Genomic DNA, 22,606 nt, shown 5'->3' on the forward strand with positions numbered 1-22,606 from the left:
ACAGCATCAATGTCTGTGTCAGTATGGCCACTGTTATCTCACAGCATCAATGTCTGTGTCAGTATGGCCACTCCACTTCACAGAATTAATGTCTGTGTCAGTATGGCCACTGTTATCTCACAGCATCAATGTCTGTGTCAGTATGGCCACTGTTATCTTACAGCATCAATGTCTGTGTCAGTATGGCCACTGTTATCTTACAGCATCAATGTCTGTGTCAGTATGGCCACTGTTATCTCACAGCATCAAAAATGGTTTTGTGAATATATCCACTGTTACCTCACAGCATCAATGTCTGTGTGGATACAAAAATGGTGGTATGTATACACAAACCATGGTAAAGAAAATGATGATGGTAGGTACACAAATTGATGATGGGGTACACATAAACACAGCTACACAAAATGATGGGGTACACACAAACAAGGCTACACAAAATGATGGGGTACACATAAACAAGGCTACACAAAATGATGATGGGGTACACATAAACAAGGCTACACAAAATGATGGGGTACACATAAACAAGGCTACACAAAATGATGGGGTACACATAAACAAGGCTACACAAAATGATGATGGGGTACACATAAACTAGGCTACACAAAATGATGGGGTACACATAAACGAGGCTACACAAAATGATGGGGTACACATAAACAAGGCTACACAAAATGATGGGGTACACATAAACTAGGCTACACAAAATGATGATGGGGTACACATAAACAAGGCTACACAAAATGATGGGGTACACATAAACAAGGTTACACAAAATGATGGGGTACACATAAACAAGGTTACACAAAATGATGGGGTACACATAAACAAGGCTACACAAACCAATGATGGGGTACACATAAACTAGGCTACACAAAATGATGGGGTACACATAAACAAGGTTACACAGAATGATGGGGTACACATAAACAAGGCTACACAAAATGATGGGGTACACATAGACAAGGCTACACAAACCAATGATGGGGTACACATAAACTAGGCTACACAAAATGATGATGGGGTACACATAAACTAGGCTACACAAAATGATGATGGGGTACACATAAACTAAGCGACACAAAATGATGATGGGGTACACATAAACTAGGCTACGCAAAATGATGATGGGGTACACATAAACTAGGCTACACAAAATGATGATGGGGTACACATAAACTAGGCTACACAAAATACCATAATAAACCAGCCTCAAACCACACTGGCACAATACTCACACTGATGACAGTGGGGTCTCGGCTCAACAGCACCAGGATGTTGATGAGGAGCTTCTTCAACTCAAAATCCTCATGGTTGGTCTGTAACTTGAGCTGTTTCACCAGAGGGTTATGGCTCTTCACTGCACATCACACATTATCATATTTATGGCATCATATTCACTGCACATCACAAATCATCATTATGGCATCATATTCACTGCACATCACAAATCATTATCCTCATCATTATTCACTGCACATCACACATTATCATCATTATGGCATCATATTCACTGCAAATCACAAATCATTATCCTCATCATTATTCACTGCACATCACACATTATCATCATTATGGCATCATATTCACTGCAAATCACAAATCATTATCGTCATCATTATTCACTGCACATCACAAATCATCATTGACATCATTCACTGCACATCACAAATCGTCATCATCATCACAATTTACTGCACATCACAGATAATTATCATCACTATTCACTGCACATCACACATTATCATCATTATGGCATCATATTCACTGCAAATGACAAATCATCATCATCATTATTATTCACTGCACATCACAAATTATCATCATTGTCACCATTATTCACTGCACATCACAAATCATCATCATCACCACTATTCATTGCACATCACAGATAATTATCATCACCAATCACTGCACATCATGGATAATTATCACAATTCACTGCACATCACAGATAATTATCATCACTAATCACTGCACATCACAGATAATTATCATCACTAATCACTGCACATCATAGATAATTATCATCACTAATCAGTGCACATCACAGATAATTATCATCACCAATCAAGGCACATCACAGATACTTATCACCATAATTCACTGCACATCATAAATCATCATCATCACCAATCACTGCACATCACAGATAATTATTGTCACCACAATTCACTGCACATCACAGATAATCATCATCACCAATCACAGCACATCACAGATAATTAGCATCATCACAATTCACTGCACATCACAGATAATTAGCATCACCACAATTCACTGCACATCACAGATAATCATCATCACCAATCACTGCACATCACAGATAATTAGCATCACCACAATTCACTGCACATCACAGATAATCATCATCATCAATCACTGCACATCACAGATAATTAGCATCACCACAATTCACTGCACATCACAGATAATTATCATCACCAATCACAGCACATCACAGATAATTAGCATCATCACAATTCACTGCACATCACAGATAATTATCATCACCACAATTCACTGCACATCACAGATAATCATCATCACCAATCACTGCACATCACAGATAATTAGCATCACCACAATTCACTGCACATCACAGATAATCATCATCACCAATCACTGTACATCACAGATAATCATCATCACCAATCACTGCACATCACAGATAATTATCACCACAATTCACTGCACATCACAGATATATATCATTACCACAATTCACTGCACATCACAGATATATATCATTACCACAATTCACTGCACATCACAGATAATTATCATCACCAATCACTGCACATCACATATTTATCACCACAATTCACTGCACATCATAGATATATATCATCACCACAATTCACTGCACATCACAGATAATTATCATCAAAAATCACTGCATCTCACATAATTATAACTACAATTCACTGCACATCACAGATAATTATAATCACCAAAGTTCACTGCACATCACAGATAATTATCATCACCACAGTTCACTGCACATCACAGATAATCATCATCACCAATCACTGCACATCATATAATTATCACCACAGTTCACTGCACATCACAGATAATTATCACCACAGTTCACTGCACATCACAGATAATCATCACAATTCACTGCACATCACAGATAATCATCATCACCACAATTCACTGCACATCACAGATAATCATCACCACAGTTCACTGCACATCACAGATAATCACCACAATTCACTGCACATCACAGATAATCATCACAATTCACTGCACATCACAGATAATGATCACAATTCACTGCACATCACATAATTATCACCACAATTCACTGCACATCATAGATAATTATCATTACCAATCACTGCACATCACATAATTATCACCACAATTCACTGTACATCACAGATAATCATCACCACAATTCACTGCACATCACAGATAATTATCACCACAATTCACTGCACATCACAGATAATTATCACCACAATTCACTGCACATCACAGATAATTATCACCACAATTCACTGCACATCACACAAATGGTCTGTCACTATTGGCAGTCAGTGACCCGTGTCATCATTCCTACTGGAGGTGTTCCTGTCACAATTCTTGCTATTCATCAAGAAGAACATGCCTTGAGGGGACAGACCCAAGACAGAAGGTGGACACACACACACACACACAGCAAGGCCAAGGAGTGGGGCACTGACCCTCCTGGAAGGTGGCGAAGAGAGCCAGCTGTTTGACGAAGCCGGTCTCCACGAAGGGGGCCTGTGGACAGACAGAGGCCACGATGTTGCAGATGATCAGCAAGTCGTTCCTCAGCTGCCGGTCGTAGTGACTGTAGCCCTGGGTCAGTTCAAAGACAAAGGCATCACGAAGCTGTCTGCAACACACACCACACAACATCCTGCTCAACTTTTCACCAGCTCTGTCTCCACTGCCCATACATGGACACTGAGAGCTATCACAGCTATCACACACGCTGTCCATACACAGAACACTGACAGAGGTATCATAGCTGTCACACACACTGTCCACACACAGAACACTGACAGAGGTATCACAGCTATCACACACGCTGTCCATACACAGAACACTGACAGAGGTATCACAGCTGTCACACACACTGTCCACACATAGGACACTGACAGAGTTATTACAGCTGTCACACACGCTGTCCATACACAGAACACTGACAGAGGTATCACAGCTGTCACACACACTGTCCACACACAGAACACTGACAGAGGTATCACAGCTATCACACACGCTGTCCATACACAGAACACTGACAGAGGTATCATAGCTGTCACACACGCTGTCCATACACAGAACACTGACAGAGTTATTACAGCTGTCACACACGCTGTCCACACATAGAACACTGACAGAGTTATTACAGCTGTCACACACACTGTCCACACATAGAACACTGACAGAGTTATTACAGCTATCACACACACTGTCCACACATAGAACACTGACAGAGTTATTACAGCTGTCACACACACTGTCCACACACAGAACACTGACAGAGTTATTACAGCTATCACACACACTGTCCACACATAGAACACTGACAGAGTTATTACAGCTGTCACACACACTGTCCACACATAGAACACTGACAGAGTTATTACAGCTGTCACACACACTGTCCACACATAGGACACTGACAGAGGTATCACAGCTGTCACACACGCTGTCCATACACAGAACACTGACAGAGTTATTACAGCTGTCACACACACTGTCCACACATAGAACACTGACAGAGTTATTACAGCTGTCACACACACTGTCCACACATAGGACACTGACAGAGGTATCACAGCTGTCACACACGCTGTCCATACACAGAACACTGACAGAGTTATTACAGCTGTCACACACACTGTCCACACACAGAACACTGACAGAGTTATTACAGCTGTCACACACACTGTCCACACATAGAACACTGACAGAGTTATTACAGCTATCACACACACTGTCCACACATAGAACACTGACAGAGTTATCACAGCTGTCACACACACTGTCCACACATAGAACACTGACAGAGTTATTACAGCTATCACACACACTGCAAGACAGACATGTCAGGTTGTTCAACTATTCTGTCAGAGCTTTGTTCAGTGAGGTGTGAGCAAGGTATGACAGGCACTGTAGGTAAAAGAAACACACATGATACAGGTGAGGCTGTTGATCTGTCTGTCATGTTTAGTGAGGTGTGAGCCAAGTACTACAGGTACTACAGGTAAAATACACCCACCCAATGCAGGTGAGGTTGTTGATCTGAGTCATGAACAGTGAGGTGTGAGACAGGTACTACAGGTACTACAGGTAAAATACACCCACCAAATACAGGTCAGGTTGTTGATCTGAGTCATGAACAGTGAGGTGTGAGACAGGTACTACAGGTACTACAGGTAAAATACACCCACCAAATACAGGTGAGGTTGTTGATCTGAGTCATGAACAGTGAGGTGTGAGCCAAGTACTACAGGTACTACAGGTAAAATACACCCACCCAATGCAGGTGAGGTTGTTGATCTGAGTCATGAACAGTGAGGTGTGAGACAGGTACTACAGGTAAAATACACCCACCCAATACAGGTCAGGTTGTTGATCTGAGTCATGAACAGTGAGGTGTGAGACAGGTACTACAGGTAAAAGACACCCACCCAATACAGGTCAGGTTGTTGATCTGAGTCATGAACAGTGAGGTGTGAGACAGGTACTACAGGTAAAAGACACCCACCCAATACAGGTCAGGTTGTTGATCTGAGTCTTGAACAGTGAGGTGTGAGACAGGTACTACAGGTAAAAGACACCCACCCAATACAGGTCAGGTTGTTGATCTGAGTCTTGAACAGTGAGGTGTGAGACAGGTACTACAGGTAAAAGACACCCACCCAATACAGGTCAGGTTGTTGATCTGAGTCTTGAACAGTGAGGTGTGAGACAGGTACTACAGGTACTACAGGTAAAAGACACCCACCCAATACAGGTCAGGTTGTTGATCTGAGTCATGAACAGTGAGGTGTGAGACAGGTACTACAGGTAAAAGACACCCACCAAATACAGGTCAGGTTGTTGATCTGAGTCTTGAACAGTGAGGTGTGAGACAGGTACTACAGGTACAAGACACCCACCAAATACAGGTCAGGTTGTTGATCTGAGTCTTGAACAGTGAGGTGTGAGACAGGTACTACAGGTAAAAGACACCCACCCAATACAGGTGAGGTTGTTGATCTGAGTCTTGAACAGTGAGGTGTGAGACAGGTACTACAGGTACAAGACACCCACCAAATACAGGTCAGGTTGTTGATCTGAGTCATAAACAGTGAGGTGTGAGTGAGGTGTGAGACAGGTATGACAGGTATGACAGGTACTACAGGTAAAATACACCCACCCGATACAGGTCAGGTTGTTGAGCTGTTGAGCCACCTCCTCCCTGTCTCCATACTCCAGCAGATTCCACATGATGTCCACGGAGCGGAACAAGAGCTGACCGCTGGGGTCTGGGTCATTGAGGCGCGAACACAGGCGTCGTGCCCCCTCTGCCTTCAGCATTTGGTTACAGTTCTTGGCTGTGACCACAACCATACTGGCTATAACAGTTATTGGCTGTGACCACAATCATACTGGTTATAACACAGTTATTGGCTGTGACCACAATCATACTGGTTATAACAGTTATTGGCTATGACCACAATCATACTGGCTATAACAGTTATTGGCTGTGACCACAATCATACTGGTTATAACACAGTTACTGGCTGTGACCACAATCATACTGGTTATAACAGTTCTTGGCTGTGACCACAATCATACTGGTTATAACAGTTCTTGGCTGTGACCACAATCATACCGGTTATAACACAGTTCTTGGCTGTGACCACAATCATACTGGTTATAACACAGTTCTTGGCTGTGACCACAATCATACTGGTTATAACACAGTTCTTGGCTGTGACGACAATCATACTGGTTATAACACAGTTCTTGGCTGTGACCACAATCATACTGGTTATAACACAGTTCTTGGCTGTGACCACAATCATACTGGTTATAACACAGTTCTTGGCTGTGACCACAATCATACTGGTTATAACACAGTTCTTGGCTGTGACCACAATCATACTGGTTATAACAGTTCATGGCTGTCACCACAATCATACTGGTTATAACACAGTTCTTGGCTGTGACCACAATCATACTGGTTATAACAGTTCTTCTTGGCTGTGACCACAATCATACTGGTTATAACAGTTCTTGGCTGTGACCACAATCATACCGGTTATAACACAGTTATTGGCTGTGAGCACAATCATACTGGTTATAACACAGTTCTTGGCTGTGACCACAATCATACTGGTTATAACAGTTCTTGGCTGTCACCACAATCATACTGGTTATAACAGTTCTTGGCTGTGACCACAATCATACTGGTTATAACAGTTCTTGGCTGTGACCACAATCATACTGGTTATAACACAGTTCTTGGCTGTGACCACAATCATACTGGCTATAACAGTTATTGGCTGTGAGGACAATCATACTGGTTATAACACAGTTCTTGGCTGTGACCACAATCATACTGGTTATAACACAGTTCTTGGCTGTGACCACAATCATACTGGTTATAACAGTTCTTGGCTGTGACCACAATCATACTGGTTATAACAGTTCTTGGCTGTGACCACAATCATACTGGTTATAACAGTTCTTGGCTGTGACCACAATCATACTGGTTATAACAGTTCTTGGCAGTGAGCACAATCATACTGGTTATAACAGTTCTTGGCTGTGACCACAATCATACCGGTTATAACACAGTTCTTGGCTGTGACCACAATCATACTGGTTATAACACAGTTCTTGGCTGTGACCACAATCATACTGGTTGTAACGCAGTTCTTGGCTGTCACCACAATCATACTGGTTATAACAGTTCTTGGCTGTGACCACAATCATACTGGTTATAACACAGTTCTTGGCTGTGACCACAATCATACTGGCTATAACAGTTATTGGCTGTGACCACAATCATACTGGTTATAACAGTTCTTGGCTGTGACCACAATCATACTGGTTATAACAGTTCTTGGCAGTCACCACAATCATACTGGTTATAACAGTTCTTGGCTGTGACCACAATCATACTGGTTATAACAGTTCTTGGCAGTGACCACAATCATACTGGTTATAACAGTTCTTGGCTGTGACCACAATCATACCGGTTATAACACAGTTCTTGGCTGTGACCACAATCATACTGGCTATAACAGTTATTGGCTGTGACCACAATCATACTGGCTATAACAGTTATTGGCTGTGATGACAATCATACTGGTTATAACACAGTTTTGGCTGTGACCACAATCATACTGGTTATAACACAGTTCTTGGCTGTGACCACAATCATACTGGTTGTAACGCAGTTCTTGGCTGTGACCACAATCATACTGGTTATAACACAGTTCTTGGCTGTGACCACAATCATACTGGTTATAACACAGTTCTTGGCTGTCACCACAATCATACTGGTTATAACAGTTCTTGGCAGTCACCACAATCATACTGGTTATAACAGTTCTTGGCTGTCACCACAATCATACTGGTTATGACAAAACAACAACAACGCAATATATTATGAACACACACAGACACATACAGACACAGACAAAAACAAAGACACATGCACCCACACACACACAGAGGCATAGTCAAAGACAAATGCACATTCACATACAAATAACACTGATACACAGTCACAGAGAAAGACACAGAGAGACAGACAGAGGGACAGACAGACAGAGGGACAGACAGACAGAGGGACAGACAGACACAGAGAGACAGACAGAGGGACAGACAGACAGAGGGACAGACAGACACAGAGGGACAGACAGAGGGACAGACAGACAGAGGGACAGACAGACAGAGGGACAGACAGACACAGAGAGACAGACAGAGGGACAGACAGACAGAGGGACAGACAGAGTACTGACCTGAGTTGTTGGAGAAGTCCTGCAGGACACTGAGCACCCGCAGTTTGAGGTCCAGGCTGTTCTCCAGCAGTGCCATGGACTGTCATCGTCATCATCATCATCATCACCACCATCATAATCATCATCATCATCACCATCATCACCACCATCATCACCACCATCATCACCATCATCACCACCATCATCACCACCATCATCATCATCATCACCATCATCATCATCAACACAATCATCAACACCATAACCTTCATCATCATCACTATCACAATCACCATCATCACCATCATCATATCATCAACAGTTTAGCTACACTTTACATACCATCAGTTAGCAACACATTACATATCAACATCAATTAGCTACACATTACACATCAACACACATTACACATCAACATCAGTTAGTTACACATAACACACAACATCAACATCAGTCAGCTACATATTACACACAGCAACACGTCAGGTACACATAACATACAGCAACATGTCAGGTACACATAACATACAGCAACATGTCAGGTACACATTACACACAGCAACATGTCAGGTACACATAACATACAGCAACATGTCAGGTACACATAACACACAGCAACATGTCATGTACACAAAACATACAGCAACATGTCAGGTACACATAACACACAGTAACATCAACATCAGTCAGGTACACATAACATACAGCAACATGTCAGGTACACATAACACACAGCAACATGTCAGGTACACATTACACACAGCAACATGTCAGGTACACATAACACACAGCAACATGTCAGGTACACATTACACACAGCAACATGTCATGTACACAAAACATACAGCAACATGTCAGGTACACATTACACACAGCAACATGTCAGGTACACATAACATACAGCAACATGTCAGGTACACATAACACACAGCAACATGTCAGGTACACATTACACACAGCAACATGTCATGTACACAAAACATACAGCAACATTTCAGGTACACATTACACACAGCAACATCAACATCAGTCAGGTACACAAAACATACAGCAACATGTCAGGTACACATAACACACAGCAACATGTCAAGTACAGATAACACCCAGCAACATGTCAGGTACACATTACACACAGCAACATGTCAGGTGCACATAACACACAGCAACATGTCAAGTACAGATAACACCCAGCAACATGTCAGGTACACATTACACACAGCAACATGTCAGGTGCACATAACATACAGCAATATGTCAGGCACACATAACACACAGCAACAGATGTACAGACCTGTCATAGTCGACCTTTATGTGTGGGGTACCCCAGGTGTACAGCCATAACACCGGACATAGTCCACCTTTATGTGTGAGGTACCCCAGATGTACAGCCATAACACCAGATATAGTCCACCTTTATGTGTGGGGTACCCCAGGTGTACAGCCATAACACCGGACATAGTCCACCTTAATGTGTGGGGTACCCATGGTATACAGCCATAACAGTGGACATAGTCCACCTTTATGTGGGTGGTACCCCAGGTGTACAGCCATAACACCGGACATAGTCCACCTTTATGTGGGGGGTACCCCAGGTGTACAGCCATAACACATGACATAGTCCACCTTTATGTGCGGGGTACCCCAGGTGTACAGCCATAACACCAGACATAGTCCACCTTAATGTGTGGGGTACCCCAGGAGTACAGCCATAACACTGGACATAGTCCACCTTAATGTGTGGGGTACCCCAGGTGTACAGCCATAACACTGGACATAGTCCACCTTTATGTGTGGGTACCCCAGGTGTACAGCCATAACACTGGACATAGTCCACCTTTATGTGTGGGGGTACCCCATGTGTACAGCCATAACACTGGACATAGTCCACCTTTATGTGTGGGGGTACCCCATGTGTACAGCCATAATACCTGACATAGTCCACCTTAATGTGTGGGGTACCCCAGGTGTATAGCCATAACACATGACATAGTCCACCTTTATGTGTGGGGTACCCGTGGTATACAGCCATAACACCATAGTCCACCTTTATGTGTGGGGGTACCCCAGGTGTACAGCCATAACACATGACATAGTCCACCTTAATGTGTGGGGTACCCCAGGTGTACAGCCATAACACCAGACATAGTCGACCTTTATGTGTGGGGTACCCCAGGTGTACAGCCATAACACCGGACATAGTCCACCTTAATGTGTGGGGTACCCCAGGTGTATAGCCATGCAGGACTGTATCACTATCAGAGCACCTTCCTGCAAGACCTGTGATCTGATCGACCTTCAACAGTGAACCAACTGACCTTGACCAATGTTTCTGAGATGTCGCTGAGCTCCACCATCTGCCGATTGTAGGTCAAGGATGATGGCTTGTGACCTGTGACACAGTTACCTCCAATGTTATTTCACTATCCATGGTTTCTGTAGCTCTGTGACACAGTTACTGTCTGTGTTATGTCACTATCCATCACTTCTGTAGCTCTGTGACACAGTTACTGTCTGTGTTATGTCACTATCCATCACTTCTGTAGCTCTGTGGCACAGTTACTGTCTGTGTTATGTCACTATCCATGGTTTCTGTAGCTCTGTGACACAGTTACTGTCTGTGTTATGTCACTATCCATCACTTCTGTAGCTCTGTGGCACAGTTACTGTCTGTGTTATGTCACTATCCATGGTTTCTGTAGCTCTGTGACACAGTTACTGTCTGTGTTATGTCACTATCCATGGTTTCTGTAGCTCTGTGACAGTTACTGTCTGTGTTATGTCACTATCCATCACTTCTGTAGCTCTGTGACACAGTTACTGTCTGTGTTATGTCACTATCCATGGTTTCTGTAGCTCTGTGACACAGTTACTGTCTGTGTTATGTCACTATCCATGGTTTCTGTAGCTCTGTGGCACAGTTACTGTCTGTGTTATGTCACTATCCATCACTTCTGTAGCTCTGTGGCACAGTTACTGTCTGTGTTATGTCACTATCCATCACTTCTGTAGCTCTGTGACACAGTTACTGTCTGTGTTATGTCACTATCCATGGCTTCCTTCTGTAGCTATCTGTTTTCCAACCTTGTTCACCCATGATCCGTTTACTATCAACTGCATCCATCCACTCTTCTGCCTCTTCATTCACCTCTCTACTTGTCTATTGGTGTGTGTGTGTGTGTGTGTGTGTGTGTGTGTGTGTGTGTGTGTGTTTTCCCCTATTGTTAACACAGTTTACTTACAAATAAATATGTTTTCCCCTATTGTTAACACAGTTTACTTACAAAGAAATACGTTTTCCCCTATTGTTAACATAGTTCACGCACAGGTACATGTTTTCCTCCTGTTAACATATTTTACATACAAGTAAATGTATGTGTTTTTCCGCACTGACGACAGTTGACAAACAAAATCATCTGTGTTTTCCCTTTTTGTTAACACAGTTCACATACAAGTAAATGTTATGTATTGAAGAGGCAGAGATGGACCGACAGGGGACAGATAAAAAACAGACAGACAGCTATGGTATGTGGGACAGAGGGGAGGTGAAGTGTGTGCCATTACATCAGGGACAAAGGGGAGGTGAAGTGTGTGCCATTACATCAGGGCTGTACAGAGGGGAGGTGAAGTGTGTGCCATTACATCAGGGCTGTACAGAGGGGAGGTGAAGTGTGTGCCATTACATCAGGGACAAAGGGGAGGTGAAGTGTGTGCCATTACATCAGGGCTGTACAGAGGGGAGGTGAAGTGTGTGCCATTACATCAGGGCTGTACAGAGGGGAGGTGAAGTGTGTGCCATTACATCAGGGACAAAGGGGAGGTGAAGTGTGTGCCATTACATCAGGGACAGAGGGGAGGTGAAGTGTGTGCCATTACATCAGGGCTGTACAAAGGGGAGGTGAAGTGTGTGCCATTACATCAGGGACAGAGGGGAGGTGAAGTGTGTGCCATTACATCAGGGCTGTACAAAGGGGAGGTGAAGTGTGTGCCATTACATCAGGGACAGAGGGGAGGTGAAGTGTGTGCCATTACATCAGGGCTGTACAGAGGGGAGGTGAAGTGTGTGCCATTACATCAGGGACAAAGGGGAGGTGAAGTGTGTGCCATTACATCAGGGCTGTACAAAGGGGAGGTGAAGTGTGTGCCATTACATCAGGGCTGTACAAAGGGGAGGTGAAGTGTGTGCCATTACATCAGGGACAGAGGGGAGGTGAAGTGTGTGCCATTACATCAGGGCTGTACAGAGGGGAGGTGAAGTGTGTGCCATTACATCAGGGACAAAGGGGAGGTGAAGTGTGTGCCATTACATCAGGGCTGTACAGAGGGGAGGTGAAGTGTGTGCCATTACATCAGGGACAGAGGGGAGGTGAAGTGTGTGCCATTACATCAGGGACAAAGGGGAGGTGAAGTGTGTGCCATTACATCAGGGCTGTACAGAGGGGAGGTGAAGTGTGTGCCATTACATCAGGGACAGAGGGGAGGTGAAGTGTGTGCCATTACATCAGGGCTGTACAGAGGGGAGGTGAAGTGTGTGCCATTACATCAGGGACAGAGGGGAGGTGAAGTGTGTGCCATTACATCAGGGACAAAGACAGGTTCTGTTAGGGGCTGTGTGGTTTTTGAAATTCAAGAGGTGTGGAGATGAACACATGGACATTGGTCAATTTTTGTTCTGATTCAGTGAGATTCTACAAGGCAGCTCCCATGAAAGGATGGTCACTGGCAACACACTACACAACAAAGGCTGCAATGAGAAAGGAGGTGAGGAGAGAGAGAGAGGGGGTGAGAATGAGGGGGATGAGGAGAGAGAGAGAGAGAGGGGTGAGTGAGGGGGATGAGAGAGAGAGAGAGAGAGGTGAATGAGGGGGATGAGGAGAGAGAGAGAGAGAGAGGTGAATGAGGGGGATGAGGAGAGAGAGAGAGAGAGAGAGGTGAATGAGGGGGATGAGGAGAGAGAGAGAGAGGTGAATGAGGGGGATGAGGAGAGAGAGAGAGAGAGAGGGGTGAGTGAGGGGGATGAGAGAGAGAGAGAGAGAGAGGTGAATGAGGGGGATGAGGAGAGAGAGAGAGAGAGGTGAATGAGGGGGATGAGGAGAGAGAGAGAGAGAGAGGTGAATGAGGGGGATGAGGAGAGAGGGAGAGGGGGGTGAGAATGAGGGGGATGAGGAGAGAGAGAGGGGGGTGAGAATGAGGGGGATGAGGAGAGAGAGAGGTGAGAAAGAGGGGGATGAGGAGAGAGAGAGGTGAGAAAGAGGGGGAGGAGGAGAGAGAGAGGTGTGAGTGAGGGGGGTGAGGAGAGAGAGAGGTGAGAATGAGGGGATGGGGAAAGAGAGAGGTGTGAATGAGGGGGGTGAGGAGAGAGAGAGGTGAGAATGAGGGGGATGAGGAGAGAGAGAGGTGTGAGTGAGGGGGGTGAGGAGAGAGAGAGGTGAGAATGAGGGGATGGGGAAAGAGAGAGGTGTGAATGAGGGGGGTGAGGAGAGAGAGAGGTGAGAATGAGGGGGATGAGGAGAGAGAGAGGTGAGAATGAGGGGGATGAGGAGAGAGAGAGGTGTGAGTGAAGGGGGTGAGGAGAGAGAGAGGTGTGAGTGAGGGGGGGGGGTGAGGAGAGAGAGAGAGGTGTGAGGGGGGTGAGGAGAGAGAGAGGTGTGAGTGAGGGGGATGAGGAGAGAGAGAGGTGTGAGTGAGGGGGGTGAGGAGAGAGAGAGGTGAGAATGAGGGGGATGAGGAGAGAGAGAGGTGTGAGTGAGGGGGGGTGAGGAGAGAGAGAGAGAGAGAGAGAGAGGTGTGAGTGAGGGGGGTGAGGAGAGAGAGAGAGAGAGAGGTGTGAGTGAGGGGGGTGAGGAGAGAGAGAGAGAGAGAGGTGTGAGTGAGGGGGGTGAGGAGAGAGAGAGGTGTGAGTGAGGGGGGTGAGGAGAGAGAGAGGTGTGAGTGAGGGGGGTGAGGAGAGAGAGAGAGAGGTGTGAGTGAGGGGGGTGAGGAGAGAGAGAGAGAGAGAGAGGTGTGAGTGAGGGGGGTGAGGAGAGAGAGAGGTGTAAGTGAGGGGGGTGAGGAGAGAGGTGTGAGGGGGGTGGGTGAGGAGAGAGGTGTGAGAGGGGTGGGGTGAGGAGAGAGGTGTGAGGGGGGTGAGGAGAGAGGTGTGAGGGGGGTGAGGAGAGAGAGAGAGAGAGAGAGGTGTGAGTGAGGGGGGTGAGGAGAGAGAGAGGTGTAAGTGAGGGCGGTGAGGAGAGAGGTGTGAGGGGGGTGGGTGAGGAGAGAGGTGTGAGAGGGGTGGGGTGAGGAGAGAGGTGTGAGGGGGGTGAGGAGAGAGGTGTGAGGGGGGTGAGGAGAGAGGTGTGAGGGGGGTGAGGAGAGAGAGAGAGAGAGAGAGGTGTGAGTGAGGGGGGTGAGGAGAGAGAGAGGTGTAAGTGAGGGCGGTGAGGAGAGAGGTGTGAGGGGGGTGGGTGAGGAGAGAGGTGTGAGGGGGGTGGGGTGAGGAGAGAGGTGTGAGGGGGGTGAGGAGAGAGGTGTGAGGGGGGTGGGGTGAGGAGAGAGGTGTGAGGGGGGTGAGGAGAGAGGTGTGAGGGGGGTGAGGAGAGAGGTGTGAGGGGGGTGGGGTGAGGAGAGAGGTGTGAGGGGGGGGGTGGGGTGAGGAGAGAGGTGTGAGGGGGGTGGGGTGAGGTGAGAGGTGTGAGGGGGGTGGGGTGAGGTGTGAGGGGGGTGGGGTAAGGCCATGACAGTGACTGACCCTGCACTTCCTGCACGGCCTGTGACTCATTGTAAAACTGTTTGAGGGTGGTGCAGATCTGCTGCCGCACTGCGTCACTGGGGATCCGCATCAGGTAACCTGGACACACACAGCACACCACACATCAAGTAACCTGGACACACACAGCACACTACACATCAAGTAACCTGGACACACACACAGCACACTACACATCAAGTAACCTGGACACACACACAGCACACTACACATCAAGTAACCTGGAAACACACAGCACACTACACATCAAGTAACCTGGACACACACAGCACACTACACATCAAGTAACCTGGACACACACAGCACACTACACATCAAGTAACCTGGACACACACACAGCACACTACACATCAAGTAACCTGGACACACACAGCACACTACACATCAAGTAACCTGGACACACACACAGCACACTACACATCAAGTAACCTGGACACACACAGCACACTAACATCAAGTAACCTGGACACACACACAGCACACTACACATCAAGTAACCTGGACACACACACAGCACACTACACATCAAGTAACCTGGACACACACACAGCACACTACACATCAAGTAACCTGGACACACACAGCACACTGCACATCAAGTAACCTGGACACACACAGCACACTACACATCAAGTAACCTGGATACACACAGCACACTACACATCAAGTAACCTGGACACACGCAGCACACTACACATCAAGTAACCTGGACACACACAGCACACTACACATCAAGTAACCTGGACACACACAGCACACTACACATCAAGTAACCTGGACACACACACAGCACACTACACATCAAGTAACCTGGACACACACAGCACACTACACATCAAGTAACCTGGACACACACACACAGCACACTACACATCAAGTAACCTGGACACACACAGCACACTACACATCAAGTAACCTGGACACACACAGCACACTACACATCAAGTAACCTGGACACACACAGCACACTACACATCAAGTAACATGGACACACACAGCACACTACACATCAAGTAACATGGACACACACACAGCACACTACACACATACACTTCAGGTAACATGGACACACACACAGCACACTACACATCAAGTTACCTGGGCACACACACTGTACACTACACACATACACTTCAGGTAACATGGACACACACACAGAGCACACTACACACATACACTTGAGGTAACCTGGACACACACACAGAGCACACTACACACATATACTTCAGGTAACCTAGACACACACACAGCACACTACACACATACACTTCAGGTAACATGGACACACACACAGCATACACTTCAAGTAACCTGGACACACACACAGCACACTACACTTCAGGTAACCTGGACACACACAGCACACTACACATCAAGTAACCTGGACACACACACAGCACACTACACATCAAGTAACCTGGACACACACAGCACACTACACATCAAGTAACATGGACACACACACAGCACACTACATACATACACTTCAGGTAACATGGACACACACACAGCACACCACACTTCAGGTAACATGGACACACACACAACACACTGCATACAGCACACATACACATTTCCACAGGTACAAACAGCTACACAACAATGAATTCACACTATTTCCCCACCACTTCACACACCTTCACCACACACACACACTTCACACCCCCTTCACCACACACACACTTCACACGCCCTTCACCACACACACACTTCACACGCCCTTCACCACACACACACACTTCACACCCCCTTCACCACACACACACTTCACATGCCCCTCACCACACACACACTTCACACCCCCTTGACCACACACACACTTCACACACCTTCACCACACACTTCACACCCCCTTGACCACACACACACACTTCACACCCCCTTGACCACACACACACTTCACACCCCCTTGACCACACACACACACTTCACAACCCCTTGACCACACACACACACTTCACACCCCCTTGACCACACACACACACTTCACAACCCCTTGACCACACACACACACTTCACAACCCCTTGACCACACACACACACTTCACACCCCCTTGACCACACACACACACTTCACACCCCCTTGATCACACACACACTTCACACCCCCTTGACCACACACACACACTTCACACCCCCTTGACCACACACACACACTTCACACCCCCTTCACCACACACACACTTCACACCCCCTTCACCACACACACCTTCACCACACAAACACACACACACTTCACACCCCCTTCACCACACACACACACTTCACACCCCCTTCACCACACACACACACTTAACACCCCCTTCACCACACACACCCTTCACACCCCCTTGACCACACACACACTTCACACACCTTCACCACACAAACACACACACACTTCACACTCCCTTCCCCACACACATTTCACACCCCTTTCACCACACACACACACTTCACACCCCCTTCACCACACACACTTCACACCCCCTTCACCACACACACGCTTCACACCCCTCACCATTCACACACACTTCACACCCCCTTCACCACACAAACACACTCAACCCCCACATCACACCCCCTCACCACAGACACACACACTCATCCCCCACATCACACCCCCTCACCACACACACATGCACATTCACCCCCCACATCACACACACTCATCCCCCACATCACACCCCCTCACCACACACACACTTCACACCCCCTTGACCACACACACACTTAACACCCCCTGGACCACACACACTCTTCACACCCCCTTGACCACACACACACTTCACACACCTTCACCACACAAACACACACACACTTCACACCCCCTTCCCCACACACATTTCACACCCCGTTCACCACACACACACACTTCACACCCCCTTCACCACACACATTTCACACCCCTTTCACCACACACACACACTCCACACCCCCTTCACCACACACACACTTCACACCCCTCACCATTCACACCCCCTTCACCACACAAACACACTCACCCCCACACACACCCTCACCACAGACACACACACTCATCCCCCACATCACACCCCCTCACTCATCCCCCACATCACACCCCCTCACCATTCACACCCCCTTCACCACACAAACACACTCACCCCCACACACACCCTCACCACAGACACACACACTCATCCCCCACATCACACCCCCTCACTCATCCCCCACATCACACCCCCTCACCACACACACATGCACATTCACCCCCCACATCACACACACTCATCCCCCACATCACACCCCCTCACCACACACACACTCACACCCCCTCACCACACACACACACACATTCACCCCCCACATCACACACTCATACCCACATCGCACCCCCTCACCACACACACACTCACACCCCCTCACCACACACACACACATTCACCCCCCACATCACACACACTCACACCCACATCACGCCCCCTCACCACACACACACTCACACCCCCTCACCACACACATTCACCCCCCACATCACACACACTCATCCCCCACATCACACCCCCTCACCACACACACACTCACACCCTCTCACCACACACACACTCACACCCCCTCACCACACACACACACATTCACCCCCCACATCACACACACTCACACCCACATCACGCCCCCTCACCACACACTCATCCCCCCAAATCACCCCCACTCACCCCCACATCACACCCCCTTCACCACACACACCCCTTCACCACACACACTAACCCCCCCCCCCCCTGCCCCCCCCCCGCAACACACACACATCACTCCCCAACACACAGAGACCAGCCATACCCAGCTGGGACACGGACTCCACAACGATCTGTTGGTAGATGAGTTCATCGGAGGCCTTCTCCTTGAGGTAGGGCAGGGAGCAGAGGTGCAGGATGTCCATGATGGGCTGTTCGTACAGGGGCTGGCCGTCCACACGGTCCGCACACACGTTCAGAATCTTGAACACCTGCACCAGTTCCTTCATGGGCTGCACCAAGGTCAAGGACATGACCCTACTGAGCTGCTGCAGTTGACTTGGTGCACCACACACACACTGTATGCACAGGACTTGGTGCACCACACACACACTGTATACACAGGACTTGGTGCACCACACACACACACTGTATGCACAGGACTTGGTGCACCACACACACTGTATACACAGGACTTGGTGCACCACACACACATTGTATGCACAGGACTTGGTGCACCACACACACACACTGTATGCACAGGACTTGGTGCACCACACACACACACTGTATGCACAGGACTTGGTGCACCACACACGCACACTGTATGCACAGGACTTGGTGCACGACACACACACACTGTATGCTCAGGACTTGGTGCACCACACACACACTGTATACACAGGACTTGGTGCACCACACACACACTGTATACACAGGACTTGGTGCACCACACACACACACTGTATACACAGGATTTGGTGCACCACACACACACTGTATACACAGGACTTGGTGCACCACACACACACACTGTATGCACAGGACTTGGTGCACCACACACACACACTGTATGCACAGGACTTGGTGCACCACACACACACTGTATACACAGGACTTGGTGCACCACACACACACTGTATACACAGGACTTGGTGCACCACACACACACTGTATACACAGGACTTGGTGCACCACACACACACTGTATGCTCAGGACTTGGTGCACCACACACACACTGTATACACAGGACTTGGTGCACCACACACACACTGTATACACAGGACTTGGTGCACCACACACACACACTGTATACACAGGACTTGGTGCACCACACACACACACTGTATACACAGGACTTGGTGCACCACACACACACTGTATACACAGGACTTGGTGCACCACACACACACACTGTATGCTCAGGACTTGGTGCACCACACACACACTGTATACACAGGACTTGGTGCACCACACACACACTGTATACACAGGACTTGGTGCACCACACACACACACTGTATACACAGGACTTGGTGCACCACACACACACTGTATACACAGGACTTGGTGCACCACACACACACACTGTATGCTCAGGACTTGGTGCACCACACACACACTGTATACACAGGACTTGGTGCACCACACACACACTGTATACACAGGCCTTGGTGCACCACACACACACACTGTATGCACAGGACTTGGTGCACCACACACACACACTGTGTACACAGGACTTGGTGCACCACACACACACACTGTATGCACAGGACATGGTGCACCACACACACACTGTATGCACAGGACTTGGTGCACCACACACACACACTGTATACACAGGACTTGGTGCACCACACACACACACTGTATGCACAGGACTTGGTGCACCACACACACACTGTATGCACAGGACTTGGTGCACCACACACGCACACTGTATGCACAGGACTTGGTGCACGACACACACACACTGTATGCTCAGGACTTGGTGCACCACACACACACTGTATACACAGGACTTGGTGCACCACACACACACTGTATACACAGGACTTGGTGCACCACACACACACACTGTATACACAGGACTTTGGTGCACCACACACACACTGTATACACAGGACTTGGTGCACCACACACACACACTGTATGCACAGGACTTGGTGCACCACACACACACTGTATACACAGGACTTGGTGCACCACACACACACTGTATACACAGGACTTGGTGCACCACACACACACTGTATGCTCAGGACTTGGTGCACCACACACACACTGTATGCTCAGGACTTGGTGCACCACACACACACTGTATACACAGGACTTGGTGCACCACACACACACTGTATACACAGGACTTGGTGCACCACACACACACACTGTATACACAGGACTTGGTGCACCACACACACACACTGTATACACAGGACTTGGTGCACCACACACACACTGTATACACAGGACTTGGTGCACCACACACACACACTGTATGCTCAGGACTTGGTGCACCACACACACTGTATACACAGGACTTGGTGCACCACACACACACTGTATACACAGGACTTGGTGCACCACACACACACACTGTATACACAGGACTTGGTGCACCACACACACACTGTATACACAGGACTTGGTGCACCACACACACACACTGTATGCTCAGGACTTGGTGCACCACACACACACTGTATACACAGGACTTGGTGCACCACACACACACTGTATACACAGGACTTGGTGCACCACACACACACACTGTATGCACAGGACTTGGTGCACCACACACACACACTGTGTACACAGGACTTGGTGCACCACACACACACACTGTATGCACAGGACATGGTGCACCACACACACACTGTATGCACAGGACTTGGTGCACCACACACACACACTGTATACACAGGACTTGGTGCACCACACACACACACTGTATGCACAGGACTTGGTGCACCACACACACACTGTATGCACAGGACTTGGTGCACCACACACACACACTGTATGCACAGGACTTGGTGCACCACACACACACTGTATACACAGTACTTGGTGCACCACACACACACACTGTATGCACATGACTTGGTGCACCACACACACACTGTATACACAGGACTTGGTGCACCACACACACACTTGTATGCACAGGACTTGGTGCACCACACACACACTGTATACACAGGACTTGGTGCACCACACACACACTGTATACACAGGACTTGGTGCACCACACACACACTGTATACACAGGACTTGGTGCACCACACACACACTGTATACACAGGACTTGGTGCACCACACACACACACTGTATGCACAGGACTTGGTGCACCACACACACACTGTATACACAGGACTTGGTGCACCACACACACACTGTATCACAGGACTTGGTGCACCA

The 22,606-nt window shown here is 47.5% G+C and overlaps 1 protein-coding gene across 1 annotated transcript in view; it reads right to left on the reverse strand.

Moving 5' to 3' along the window:
- LOC143293354 (cilia- and flagella-associated protein 69-like) overlaps positions 1 to 22,606 on the reverse strand; it is an 86,440-nt gene that overhangs the window by 49,762 nt on the left and 14,072 nt on the right. Inside the window, exons 4-10 of the mRNA XM_076604159.1 lie at positions 19,507 to 19,693; positions 15,712 to 15,810; positions 11,303 to 11,376; positions 9,009 to 9,087; positions 6,410 to 6,587; positions 3,699 to 3,874; positions 1,239 to 1,360 (exon numbers count right to left, since the gene is read on the reverse strand). Of these exons, the coding sequence (XP_076460274.1) occupies positions 1,239 to 1,360; positions 3,699 to 3,874; positions 6,410 to 6,587; positions 9,009 to 9,087; positions 11,303 to 11,376; positions 15,712 to 15,810; positions 19,507 to 19,693 (915 nt within the window). The remainder of the gene's footprint in view (positions 1 to 1,238; positions 1,361 to 3,698; positions 3,875 to 6,409; positions 6,588 to 9,008; positions 9,088 to 11,302; positions 11,377 to 15,711; positions 15,811 to 19,506; positions 19,694 to 22,606) is intronic.

Source organism: Babylonia areolata, chromosome 19 (genome assembly GCF_041734735.1).
Source record: "Babylonia areolata isolate BAREFJ2019XMU chromosome 19, ASM4173473v1, whole genome shotgun sequence".
NCBI lineage: Eukaryota > Metazoa > Mollusca > Gastropoda > Neogastropoda > Buccinidae > Babylonia > Babylonia areolata.